The 13,703-nt window shown below is 48.2% G+C and overlaps 1 protein-coding gene across 4 annotated transcripts in view; it reads right to left on the bottom strand.

Annotated features, from left to right (window-relative positions):
* The window catches only part of ndst3 (N-deacetylase/N-sulfotransferase (heparan glucosaminyl) 3), a 33,356-nt gene extending 25,170 nt beyond the window's left edge, over positions 1–8,186 (bottom strand). For all 4 annotated transcript variants that reach the window (XR_012961446.1, XR_012961445.1, XM_076145792.1 and 1 more), the window contains exons 1-2: positions 7,740–8,186; positions 4,443–5,810 (exon numbers count right to left, since the gene is read on the bottom strand). Coding sequence is in view for 2 of the 4 variants with exons in the window: in XM_076145792.1 (XP_076001907.1) it covers positions 4,443–5,444 (1,002 nt within the window). In the remaining 2 variants the exon portion in view is untranslated. The remainder of the gene's footprint in view (positions 1–4,442; positions 5,811–7,739) is intronic.
* Between the last annotated feature and the right edge of the window lie 5,517 nt (positions 8,187–13,703).

Raw genomic sequence — 13,703 nt, 5'->3', positions numbered from 1 at the left:
AACAAGTGAAGTGTGAGCGAGTCGGGTAAGGAAAAGCGAGCGGCAGGTACGTTTCACCCACTTTCATTATTGTGCAATTCAGGTCAAAGTTGTCTCGATTCATCCAAGAGAGTGTGAGTGCCTATATAGACGTACGTGTACGTGTGTATACGTGTGTGTGTGTGTGTGTGTGTGTACACCAGACCAGCAAATTTAACTGGGTCATGTATTTCTGTTTGATGAAGAGGAAGGAGCACTTCACGGGCTAATGTCAACCTGCTTTGGCTTTCTCCTTCCTTCTGCGCTTTGTTGTGAACTCCATGTAGATTTTACACGAGAGAGTTCTAGAAAGCTAGTGGTGGTCACTAGCTTTCTAGAACTCTCTCTACAGAGTCTGCGTTCCAGTGATTACCGCACAGGAAAGAAACAACAGTCATCAATTAGAGAATAAAGTTGTTGAGACGATTTTCTTGTCGACTACAGCACAAATGTCAAACCATATATATAATAAATAACAGCTATTGTAAATGTATTTTTAGGGATGTAATTAGAAAACAGCGTGTTCCCTGCAAGGCTGACTCAGATCATTTCACTGTTCCTGATCGGGGGGTAAATGAGAACAGATTTCAGGAAGAATCACGCTGGAGGGAAGAGCCTGTTCCTCTCCGCTTTCCTCTTTGTTCCCCACTTACATCTTTGTCCTTTTAATATGGATCATCTCTACCACCTGAGATCTGTAAGCCAAACCGATCTGGCACGTCTCTACTGTTCCCAACTTCCTCCCCCCCCTGAGTTGACATCATTTCTTCATCACTTTCTGTATGTAATCGCGTTTGGCAAAGTAATAAACGGAAAGATGCTCAGTTCAATTGGCTTCAACGGCAAATACGCATCCCGCTTAATTAGGCCTAAAGATGAACTCTGAGCAAGACTGAAAAACAAATTACTGACTGCAAAGCAAAAGAGAAAGAAAAGATGAATCTTCCTCCAGGGATGAACTCTGCAAATGTTTTGTAGAAATAACATAAAGTCAATAAATAATGGATGTGCACTTATCTGCTTTTAAGTTTAGAGGACGGCGAAGGGAAACGAGACCACCCTTCATCGCAGACGTCCCCCTCTCCATTATCCCTTTATCGCCAATCATCACATCCGTTCGCTCGAGCATAGCCGCCCCGTCGTATTTAAGGAAAAACGACTTTTAAGGGGATTACGTTTGATTTGGACAGCACAGGTTGTTTGGACAGTTAATCCTTTTGCAAGTGCAGCCCGACCGGAGACCGCAAAATGATATAAATACGAGCAGAAGGCATGGAATTTTGATTGGTGAATCCATCACAGAAGAAAGACTCACACTCACACACACACACACACACACATACACACAAAAATACCCTCAATCAGTTTAGAATCTGGACTAATGTGTCTAAAATGACCGAAACAACCTGACAAAATGTGTGTGAAGACCAATACAAAGAAGCATCTCTATGTGTGATGAGAGTGCATGCAGGTGTGTGTGTCGTATGTGTGTCTTCTTTACTTAGGTGAGGAAAGCAGAAAAACACCTTGGGGAGAATACACACACACACACACACACACACACACACACACGCACACAGGGATAGAGAGAGAGAAAGAGAGAGGAATACAAATAGGCCGGAGATATGGATCAATGTGGCGGTAAGGAAGAAGGTGGAGGCCGCGGAAGAGTAGGAGGAGGAGGAGGAGGAGAAACAGACGCCTGACTAACGACCACTCGGAGGCAGGGAGCGATGAAGGAGCGACGGAGACCACGGCTTACACGTATGAATTAAACACGCATCCGGAGACGCACACGGGGGGAGACAGGGGAGAGAGTTTGTGACGGGCGCCATCCCTCATTTTGAAGAATGCCGTCGGTGGGGGTTCCTCCCTGTGAGCCGTTCTAATGGAGGGAGTTGGGCTGCGTGTAGATGGAGGGGTGCGGGGTATTGTTTGTCGCCAGATGAACTCGCGGGGTGAGACTAATGAAGAGTGCAGAGTGAGGAAGGGTGGCATTTTAATTGGCCTCTATCTCTCCGTGTGTGTGTGTATGTGTGTCACCCTGTCTCTCTCGCTCGCTCGCTCGCTCTCTCCTCTCTGGGAGAACAGGACAGTGTTGGCTTACAGAGGTAAAATTGGATTTCCTGCGCTGCCACTACAGAAAGTGCTGTCCTACTAATTGGTTAATAAGAGTCACACACTCTGACGCAGTGTTAAACATAAGGCTCGTTTGTAAGCACAGAGGAGGAGAGGAGTTTTCACAGCATCGGAGTGTCATTCCTACTTATTCTGTGTGATGAACTGTGTGTTGTTGTTGTTGTTGTTGCCGTGCAGTGATGTCTTGAATTGGTTCAATTTCATGCGTTACAAATTTCATCTGAAGTGATACGATTCCTTCAATCCCACATGTGCTCCTCCTCTTCCTCGGACTTAATCGCATCCCCTGAACTTTCATATTCAGGCAAAATTCAATATTCTAATTCATGCTGTTCAGTAACATTTCCATCCGTCTGTCTGAAAACCCACTAAACATCGACTTATCAAACAGTTAATGAGCAGCTGAGATGTAAAGAAGCGAGTCGGCGCCATAACTCGGCTGAACGGAGAGTGTGTGCGCGGGGCGGCATTGTGAATCCAAGGATACACACCTTATTCAAAGTGTAATCTAAACTGAAATCTACCTGAGTCTCTCCATCTCACCGGCTGCAGCAAATCACATATTCCTCCTTTCCCTTCCTGCTTCCCCAACTCCCCAAAGCATTTTGTTTCTCTGAAATTGCTAAGTTAGCTACTCGTTCTTTCCCCAGGCCCCTTCCTCCACCCGCCCCTCCCTTCCTCATCCTCTATCCCCTTCACCCCCCCCCCCCCCCCCCCCCCCCCCCCCCACACACACACACACACACACACCAGCCTGTGATTGCCAACTCTTCTTGAAGGAGAGTTAGATGGAGAACAGAGGAAATACATATGGAGGCTGTGTTGCGTCTCTGCCTCTGCCTCTGTCTCCATCTCCGGCTCTCCTGCCTCTTCCTCCATCACCGTCTCCCTCAGCCTTCTGCCGTCGCACCCAGTTCATCCTCATGTATATTTACACTGCAAAACTAAAGATTCAGGCAGACTTTAAATATAAACTCCAACAGGAGAACGCCTGTCTGCTCATTTTATGAAAGCGTTCCTGTGTGTGTGTGTGCGTGTGCGTGTGTGTAAATATGCTCTATTTTATCCTGTTTGGATCGGAGCGTTTATATTCCTTCACCCAGTGCTCTCCTGCTCCCCCGTCCCTCTCATCTCCTCCCTCAGTCTAACCCCAGACAGGTGGCTCATTTTTTCGGTGCCTAGTGGGACAGGTGTCAGCCGTTGACGGAAAGTGACAGTCTAATCTAGCGATCCACAAACTCCCATACGCACGCACACACACACACACACACGCACGCACACGCACACGCACACACACAATGTATATCCTGTGGCAGCGTGTTTGCAGCGTGATGGGCAGATGCCTCTGGTCTGTGCATCTCTGCAGAAGTGCAGATATTTCACCTGTGTCACAGCCCCACACACACACACACACACACACACACACTGTACACTGTAACACACAAACCTCCCTCCACCTAAGCACAATTTGATTGTGGTGAATGGACCTGAGCGGGGCTGCAGAGGGAGAATGCCAGCACAGAGTCCTCCTCCCTCTCTGCTGCCAAAGGGGGGACGATTTTATCCGCCAACCTGAGATGATTCCCCCTTGATCAAAATATTGGATCTTCACATCACATCAACCTTTGCGTGTGCGTGTATAGATGTTCCTGTGTGCGTGCCCGTGCCTGTGTGTGTGTGTGTGTTTGCGTTCAAGCGTGCGTGTGTGTGTGTTGAAACAATAGGCGTCTTGAGAGGCGGGCTGCATGGCTGACTCTCCTTTAGTCCCTCTAAGAGGAGGAACGTGGGAAAAGAGGAATAAGTGCCATTCATCTTTTCACAAGCTCATTCACTCCCTCTCTTTCTCTCTGGCACCCCTCCTCTTTCTCTCTTTCACTTCACTCCTTTGTTCCCCTAAATGGCCTCTTTACTTCTAGCTAAACCTCCATTTGAGCTAAATACCCTCTTGCTGTACCCCAACACATATGCTTTACTCTGTCTGCACTTGGTTTACAACACATACACACACACACACAAATGAGTTATTCCAAACACCCCCCCTCAGCCACAATCATCCAGTAAACACTTCGGATAAAATCCCGGGACTTTGCAAACTTGTGATCTGACAAGTTAACGCCCTTTAACTTCAGCCCTGCACAGCTATTAATTACTATTTTGGTAACGGAATGAAACCTCGAAATTCAAGAACGCTGCAAAAAAAATAAAAAGGATATTTCCCCGCAACCCTCCACCCTCCCTTTCCCGGTTGCATGTCATCACAAAAGCCCCCAAATCTCCCACAATACCTTCACATCCTTGGCGTTCATCCGTGTCCCCTCCTTCCCGACAAAAATGTCGTCTACATCCACCAGTATGTGGCGATCCATCCCCAGGGAGAGCTTCTTGTCTGTGAGGTAGGAGATGGCGTCCACTAGGATGAGTCTGTGGAGCCAGTAACCCAGGCCCTGGCCAAAGAGCACTCGCCTCACGCCATCATACAGTCCCATGTCCTGCACCACGGTGGCTTGCAGGCCCGCGCTGAAGCCGGGGGCCGGATTGTCTCCGCTGCCCGCCCCGTGAGCTCCGTCCCTGCCTCGGGCGTGGAGCACGGCCTGATACGTGGAGTGATTGGAGGAGAACGACGTCCAGTCCTCTCCCGGTAATGTCCCCCGGTCCATGCCGGGCTTTGTGACGTGAAGTAGGGGAGAGCTGGACACGACGCAGCAGTCCGAAAGTGCCTGGTTGGTCCTCAGCACCAGCGGGAGGCCTCGGAGTTTGAGCAGAGGTGGGGAGTTCTCGGTGGCCCGGTAGAAGCCGATGATGCCCACTCTGTACTCGGTGCAATATTGATGCAACAACTGTCTGTTCCATGTGTCTGCGTGGGCATACTTCAGTAGATTCTCATAAATGATGAGCGAATAGCGTCCGCGGCCTTTCTCTGTCAGCGGCGGCAGGTCGCCCTTCCCTGAGGCGATCTCCATACGGAACTGGAAGTGCGCCGACTCTAGTATAGCCACAATGTCCTGCCCAAGCTGGGAGTACTGGGACTCCACCAGCACCAGCACCACCGGCTCGGTTTGCACATGTGTGTGAGGAGGGTTGGGAGGATACGGGTACGGGAGCGGCCGGTACGGGGACATGGAGAGCGGCTGGGAGCAGGCGGGATCGGGGGATTGTCCCAGCTGCATGGACGGGGAAGAGTTTGTAAAGAGGAAGTAGGCGGAGAGGAGCAGTGAGAGGAGACAGCAGGAGGCCAGCAGGAGAAGAAGCCTACGCAGGTGACGACGTATTCGCACAGCCACCGTCATCGTGAAGCGGAGAGATGCCGTGTGTGAGGAAACGGAGCTGCTTACGCCTGCGTCTTCTTCTTCTTTTTTTTTAGGTTACTGGAACATCGAGAGGGTGTGTGCAAGTTCCGGGGGGTTTAAGCTGCCCCAGAGAGAGAGAGTCTCTTTGTGTGTGTGTGTGTGTGTGTGTGTGTGTGTGTGTGTGTGTGTGTGAGAAAGGACCAAAGCCACTCAGGGGTGTGTCATGTCACCATGGCAGGTGGGGTGGGGAGCAGCGTCTGGTGTGGGCAAACAAAGGTCTTCCTGGACGAAACGGAGTAGAGACGCTCTCCTTCCCATCCTCACGGAGGAGTCACACGCAGAGACGGAGCGGGAGATGATTAATGTCTGCGGGAGATGCAAGACAAGGAGAAAAGAAGAAAGAGTGAACACTTTGGGCAAGGTTGACTAGTATGCATTACTAGTGCGCGTGTATGTGTGTGTGTGTGTGTCTACGTCGTGCCACCCTGGGGAATGCAAGGGCACAGCTGGTAACTACAGAGCTGATTGAAAACAACTTGCATCCTTAGGGCTTATCCAACCTCTGGCACAGATACACACAGGCACACAGACACACACATGTACACGCGCGTACACACAGTGGCATCACAGTTAAAAGCACAAACACAATGCAAAAACTGAATCCCCGCGAATAAACAACAGCTGGTTGTGTGTTAATATGGCAGTTTGGGGAGGAGGATGGGAGCTCGACTAATCAGCCCCGCAAAGCTCTACAGAGGATTCGTCTAATTGTGCCAAACTCTGTGCACTTCTGTCATCGTTCCTGAATTTAATCATCTGAAATACCACAAAATTAGAGCTGGAGTCTTTTTTTTTTGCCAGCGGCGGTAATCTGAGGGGAGCCCCTGACAGTGTGGAGGAGAGGGCGAAGCGGGAGGAAAATATAAGAATAAGAGGCAGGGAAAAGGAGCAGAGGAGGAGGAAGAGGAGGAGGAGGAGGAGGGAGGGGGGACAAAACGCAATGAATTATAGAAAGAGACAAAAAAGAGGAGGATTAGCATCTTAATGTATGTGCCGGGAGCCAGGGAGAAGAAAAGATCCCACAGCATCTCTCTCTCTCTCGCTCTACGCCTCACTCGCCCCGTCTCTATCTCTCTACACCCCCCCCCTCTCTCTCTCCCTCGCTCTCTTCTTCTGTCTGCTTGAATATAAATACTCTTTCCTCACGTCCCGTCCCTCCTCTCGTTCCTCGCCTTTATCTGTGAGCACGAGAAGAAAAGGTCAAAGAGGAGGGACTCCAATCCGATTTCCTTAAATATAACATGAGAATAAGGAAAAGAGGGAAAAGAGGGAAAGAGCATGCGATGGCATTTGGGGTTTTCTTTATAGTTTTCCCACCGGCATTCACAGGGAAAATTTTGCATTTATTTACTTCAGTGGCACTCATATCTTCATAAAGTATTTGATTATTTTTCTTAAACTTCCAGTGGCCTTAAGAGTTTCACTGCACAAAACGAAACTGAGAGAAAGTGTCTTCCGCAAGTACGTACACGCCGTCTAAAAGGTTAGCAGGTTAATTTGTTTTGGGGGGGATTTAAAAGTACGAGAGAAAGTGAAATACAGCCGAGTGTCTCAAGTGTGTGTACGTCAACATTACGGGTTGCACTTTAACCTTTTCAGACCTTTATCCTGACGCTGAGAGCTGCAGTTGTACCTGTTACTGCTGTTTGTGTACAGTCTGCCTGTCTTACAAGAAGGTGCCGCAAGAGGGCGCTGCAAGTGAACTCGAACACGTCTCCTAATCAAAGTTTTTGCCTGTTATCTTTCATTGATAACACTAATAACTGAATCACGACAACATCTTAGTGCGATGGATATACTACAAGTCTTCAATCAAAAACAAAGCCACTAAAGCAACGCCGAGTGGAGATGCTGTTAGAAATGAAAGTAAATAGAAAAGGAAAAAGTGAAAAGCTTTTGAGTTAAGTGTTCTTACCGGATCATCACTTTAATTTGATTGATCGTTGTTCGTGAGTTAGTTCTGCAGCGTGTTATCGTTCAGGATAATACGGAGAAAACCAGGGAGATAAACTCCACCGTGGTAATAAATCGAGGCTCTTACTCTGTGTGCTTAAATCCCCAAGTGCACGTTTAGTGGAAAACAAGCCGCATCAATAATCTCCCTGCCCGTTAACGTCCCCGAAGATGAACCGGGGCTGATGAAAGATGACGACGATCCCGGGGAGTTTTCCATTCGGTCTCGTAGCCGCGGTTTTAAGTTTAAAGAGTCGCGGAAACGCCGACTCGCTCACTTACCTCTCGCCGAGGTTGAGGCGCTGCTGCGCGGGAAGGAAGAGTGCGGTGAGCGAGACGCTGCCTCGCGTGGGTGTGGGGCTCCGGTGTCGGCGGCGCACCTCTCCGGTGTGTTTGGGATGCTGGAGCGTTGTGCCATGTCCCCCTCTCCCTCCCTCTCTCTCTCTCTGCTCAGCGCCAGAGCAGCAGGGGCGGCCAGCCGGAATGATCCGCTCTCCTCCCCCCTTTCACCATTCTTCTCCTTCTCCCCTGTCCCCCGCTGTCTTCTTCTCCTGCTCTCTCTCTCTCCGTCTCTCTCTCTCCCGCTGTTGACCACTTGTCTCTTTATCTATGCGCTTTACGGCGGAGGTCGGGCGGCGAACAGACGCGGAAGCGAAGCGCGGATCTCCGTTAACGAGCCGCTGCCGTGCGTAAACGCCGTGCTTTAAGTGCGCGAGCGGAGGCGACGGGGAGAGAGAGAGAGTGAGTGAGAGTGAGAGAGGGGGGGGGCGGAGAGGAAGGGGAGGGTCGGGTTGATTGACACAAACAGCCTTTTCTCCGTGTTTACGTTCTCGGTAAAAGCTCACGGCCCGTTAGTTGTGGTGTTGATCGGGTGCAGGATGTGTCACATTCGGATGCGCGCCGGTGCAGGTTAATGGCGCACCCCGCTGCTCCCCCGCTGCTCCCCCGCCATCGTGCTCACGGCCAAAGCGGGGGAGGAACACGCTGGGCACCCGGGAGAGCTGTTGTAAAAACAATCAAGGATGTTATCAATCATGTGAATTAATACAAAAAAACTTCCAACTCTTTCTCATAGTCAGCACGGAAAACACACACACACACACACACACACCAGCCCAATTACTTCCAAAGAATGTCAGTCAAGCATAAACAGGAATGCCAATCATACTTGTTTCTAACTTAATTAGTTGTTCCCCCTTCAATCCATAGTAGTTCATCAATCTCTCTGAGCTATTTACACGGACACACGCACGGGAGTACGTGCACGCGCGCACACAATGGAAGTATTGAAACTTAACTGACACACACACACACACACACACACACACACACACACACACACACACACACACACACACTCTATATATGCTCTATTGTAAGGCCATTACAATAAGAATGAGCCCCCAGACTGGCCCATTGAAATGCAAGTAAATTGACTTCCACCATTTGTGTGTGTGTGTGTGTGTGTGTGTGTTCATGTGTTTAAAGCATGCCGGAAGACAACACTTCCCAGAGTACAGCTCAGATGATGATTTTGAGGAAATCGAGATCACAGAGGAAAACTTTGCGCTGGCACACACACACACAGAGACACACACACACACAATATCACAGAGAGGTGGGCAGCTCAGTTATGCTCAAATCTGTGTTGTGCTCCTTTTACCTGCTCTTTCCCCAGCTTGAGAAACGTAGCCCTCCTTGGCTGGCGTTCCGGCTGGAGACGTGCCTGTGAGTGGAATGACTAAGCAGAGAACCGGAGCTCGAATGAAGCAGCAGCCAGAATATCAGGCCTCACAGAATGGAATCCACAGATAATGAAGGTTTGGATTGGAGTGCGATTGTGTTTGTATGTAAATGAGTGTCAGTGGGTGAAGTGTAATTAGAGAGGCTGTGCACCCAGATCCTCCACATTACAAAACTCAGCAGCACTTCTGCCGCGCGCGTGTAGCTGGAAACAATAACCAAAGAAAAGAAGACTTGACAACTGTGCAGAGGCTTCATGTCCTCTGTAAGTGTGTATTCAGGCAGACACGGGTGTGTATGACTGTGATATCCTTACCGATAATTGCAAGGCAAAGGAGAATAATAGTGTCGTACAAAAGACGGTTAATTGCTTACAAGTTGCCCGATTATAGAAGCAGTTATTATTCCACGGGGACCTTCAGACCAGAACATAACTGCTGAGAAAGACCGCATCCACACTTTTCTCACACACAGATGGGCCAGGATGCAACTACGACTTTACACACACACACACACCCACACATAGGCAACCACGTGAAGACACACAAGCCGCCCCACTACACATACACGCACACATAAAAGCACACACAACAAAAGGATGAGAGATGTGAAACATGTCAGAGCTGCCATGTTAAACTAGCACTCTTGACTGCTAAACAGAGGAGAGCAAGAGACAAATAGAAGGGAGCAGGAGAGACTCGAGAGGGAGAGGGAGCGAGAGAGAGAGACAGAGAGAGAGAGGTAGCGCTTGTTGTCTTCATCATAGGCTTTTGTTAAGTGAGAGATAAGAGAGGAGGAACGACTCATTCTCTCACCCCGCTGAGAGCTCAAGGCCGCTCTCTAAACCCCTCATCCTGTACGAGGGCCTGAAGAGAGCACACGGAGCAGACGGAGGAAACATTATCTCCACAAAGCATCGCAGCATCCCAGGAGCCGGCGCATGAAGCTCGCACACCAGCACCACTAGTTGTTTTTTTTAACGCTGTAATTAAAAGAAAGGAACAAAACTCGACGCAGGCGCGCAGGCGGTACAGTTGGAAACCCCGAGCCCAGGCACTAATAATGTTACCCTGCTCTCCCCTGGCTGTGTCCACCAAGCACAGGATCTATTGCACCAGCTCGCAGCTCTCTGGGATGTATTAGGTTTTGCCTCCCACAGTGTAAACAACAATATATTTGAGCTTTGCTGGGACGTGTTGGCTGCTTGGTGCTGTTGCCATTTTAAAAGATTCCTGCTCAGGTTTTTGTATGTGAGCACGTTGCACGTTTGTAGCTCTGAGTGCACGTGTGTGTGCTTGAGTGTGTGTGTGTGTGTGTGAGATGGAGCAACCACCCTTTTCTGACCCCTCCCCATGCCTGGAAATGTTGATAGATAGATGTTCTCTTAAGAGCTTGGAGGCTAAGTGAAAGCTGCACCCCCCCACCCCTCTCCATGCACATTAGAGGAAAGATCTCCTAGCCAATCAATAAAGGGCTCACAGATTGATAAAGGGAAGATGCACATGCACAACCGCACACACATGTTCACGTGCACACGCTAGGAGAGAAAGAGAGACAGACTATAGTATAGAATAACCAACTCCAAATCAATCTATTACTGGAATGCTGCCAGTAGCAGGATTACCATAGCAACATTCACCAGCAAACATTCTCCAGCAATGTAAGGCATAATATCAAATGTGTTCTTTATTTAACAATCTTATTTTAGAGTCACATCTAAACTTATTATACTTGTTACCCTCAACACACTGTGGAGTACATTGATATTAAAATGGAGTTATGCAGCATATTTCATAGACATTTGTATTATTTATATTACGGTTAAAAGAAATTATTAATATAGAACAGTAGTTTAGTGAAACATGCAATTAAGAAAACAGGTTGTTCAAAGAATTTTAAGCTTTTTTTTCTCGTTTTCCTTGAAATCATCAGTTACATAAGCGATGCGTTTTATGTCCACGGAAACAAGCAAATCAACATGTAAGGCGTTACGTGTTAACATAGTAAATGAATAACACTCAGACATAGGACAGGCAGAGGAAGCGGTAGTTAGGACCGAGTGCAAGACCACAATCGTAGTGTGTTAGTGTGTGAGAGATTCATTCAAAGACAGGAAGCGGTTCACCAGGATGAGCAGAGTTTTTGACACATCCTGAAACAATATTGCCTCGGCATAAGCAGAATGCACACGCGCACCCACAAAAACATATTTCACGCCCACATATCTGTGTAAACAATCCAATACTCCCACACTCTAACAAGCCGCAGACACACACATACACACACAGACACACACAGACACACACACCGGCTTGGTTGTTTTTTTTAAAGTGACAGGGTGCAGCTTCATATCATATCACGTCAACACTTCATCTCCAATGCTGATTACAAGTGATGCTTCTGACAGGCGCATAGGCACACGTGTTCTACACGCGTGTGCAATTAAGATATAAACCATCTAGATGTGTTGCGTATACATCTGTGAGATTACACGTTTCAGAGGAAATAATAGAATTAGAAAATAGCAATGTAGTGGAGAGAGAGAGAGAGAGAAAGGAGGAGGAGGAAGAGGAGGATGTCAGCAAGCAATACAGTGATCAGATCTCCCAGCACTCAGGGAGGGGGAGGGGGGGTAAAGTGATCTATCTCTGTCTCCGTCTGACCTTGTTCACTCTCGCCAAAAACCTGAATTACAACCCCAAACTAAATATGATACCTTCCCTCTTCCTCTCCGTCGGTCTCTCCGTCGGTCTCTCTCTCTCCCTCTCTCTCTCTCTGGTAATAAATCGTGCTGTAATTACCAGGCAGGATCAATAACAGTCACATCACTCCTCTCTCCTCTGCTCCTCTCCCTCGTCTGCTACTGACATTAACGTGTTCATCCCTCGCTCTGCGCCACTCTTATAGATCTATGAGTGATAGATTACATACTGCTCCGGTTGTACAAACACGTACCAAAACACACACACACAGACAGTTTCAAACCTGAAACAGAGGCATGGAAATGCACCAAGGCGCACACACACACACACACACACACACACACACAGACAGGAACAGTGCAACCAGACTTAGCGCAGAGGGGAGGCCATAGGTCGCGGTTGCTATTGGAGATGTCTCTTTAGCTGAGAAACCAACAAAGAGTTACGGTTCTCTCCCAGAATAGCTCGCTCAGCTCCCTGTCTAATGAAATGGAGGAGAAGGATGAGAATCACACGGGCGGTCACGCCGAGCAAACTTGGCTAGTTTGCCTTTGACAAAGACGCGGCAGTCATGTACAGTACGTGTGCATGGGGTGTGAAGGTGTGTGTGTGTGTGTGTGTGTGTGTGTGTGTGTGCGCACGCGGCTGTGGTTTACTCACATTCATGCTCATGTGGTGAGCATTAATAGGAAATTCGAGAGAGAGCAAGTGCAATTTTTACTTTTCAAATCTGCTGACCTGTAATATTCTCTCTCTCCCCCAAACACACACACAAACACACACAATTCTGTGTATATGTATCCCTTATTTATCTAAACTTATGCTTAAATAAAGTGTGAGGTTATTGACAGAAAATAATTGTTGTTGTTATAGAGCCACCATCAGCTTGGTTGAACTTTCATGATAGTTACTTTAGACTCAATCATTAATGTATGAGCCACGCCTGCTCAACTCTGCTCAAAACAGTAGGGAACGGTTCTAATGTTACCTATGGCCTACAGGTAGAAGTGGCTATTATAGCGCCACCACCAGGCCGAATGGTACCAAAATGTGATAGATTCTCCCCTGCATCAAGTCCAATCTGCACAACAACTGTCAACTGTGTGTGTTCCTGCTCTTCTTTGGATGAAGTAAATATGGAGCTCAGACAGATACAGTAGATCCTCTGTCTTGCTGAAAATGAAGGCGTACATCTGGACAGGTGCATACACACACACACACACACACACACACACACACACACACACACACGAACACGCGCATAGGATGAGACCTGCAGAGGGTGTATGATTAACTGTTCTGTCAGAACTGAGAACTCTCTGGGGCGGGAAGGGCAGAGGAGGAGGAGGAGGAGGAGGAACGGAACAGAGGAGAGAATGAATTGGAAAAGGATGGAGGAGCATTAGGAGGGAGGTTAAGGTCTCCGGGGTCTCTGAAAAGCAGGTTTGGGGAGGAATTCTAGAGCAAACTGTTGCTCCTGAACTGTTGGCTGTATTTGTTGCTTTGCAGTAAACAAGTGTATGTACGGTATGTGTGTATGTGTGTGTGTGTGTGTGTGTGTGTGTGCCTCTCCTGTGACACTCCTGCAGAACCTTCCTTACAGGCCACATCTTTTTTTTTTTTTTTAAATCTATATGCAGAGCAGAGTGGCTTTCGCAGTATAGAATGGGGCTGCTGATCAGGTGAATAATTGTAAGGTCTCTCTGAGTGTGTGTGTGTGTGTGAGAAAGAGTGTGTGGCCCTTAACACAGTTGTACAGTGCAATAAAGTCAGGATGGTCAAGAGAATCTCTGCCTTTTTT

Source organism: Genypterus blacodes, unplaced genomic scaffold (assembly GCF_046128005.1).
Source record: "Genypterus blacodes isolate CSIRO-AG114 ecotype Tasmania unplaced genomic scaffold, CSIRO-AGI_Gbla_v1 ptg000030l_1, whole genome shotgun sequence".
In the NCBI taxonomy this organism is placed as follows: domain Eukaryota; kingdom Metazoa; phylum Chordata; class Actinopteri; order Ophidiiformes; family Ophidiidae; genus Genypterus; species Genypterus blacodes.
This window is presented reverse-complemented; position numbering and strand designations above follow the sequence as displayed.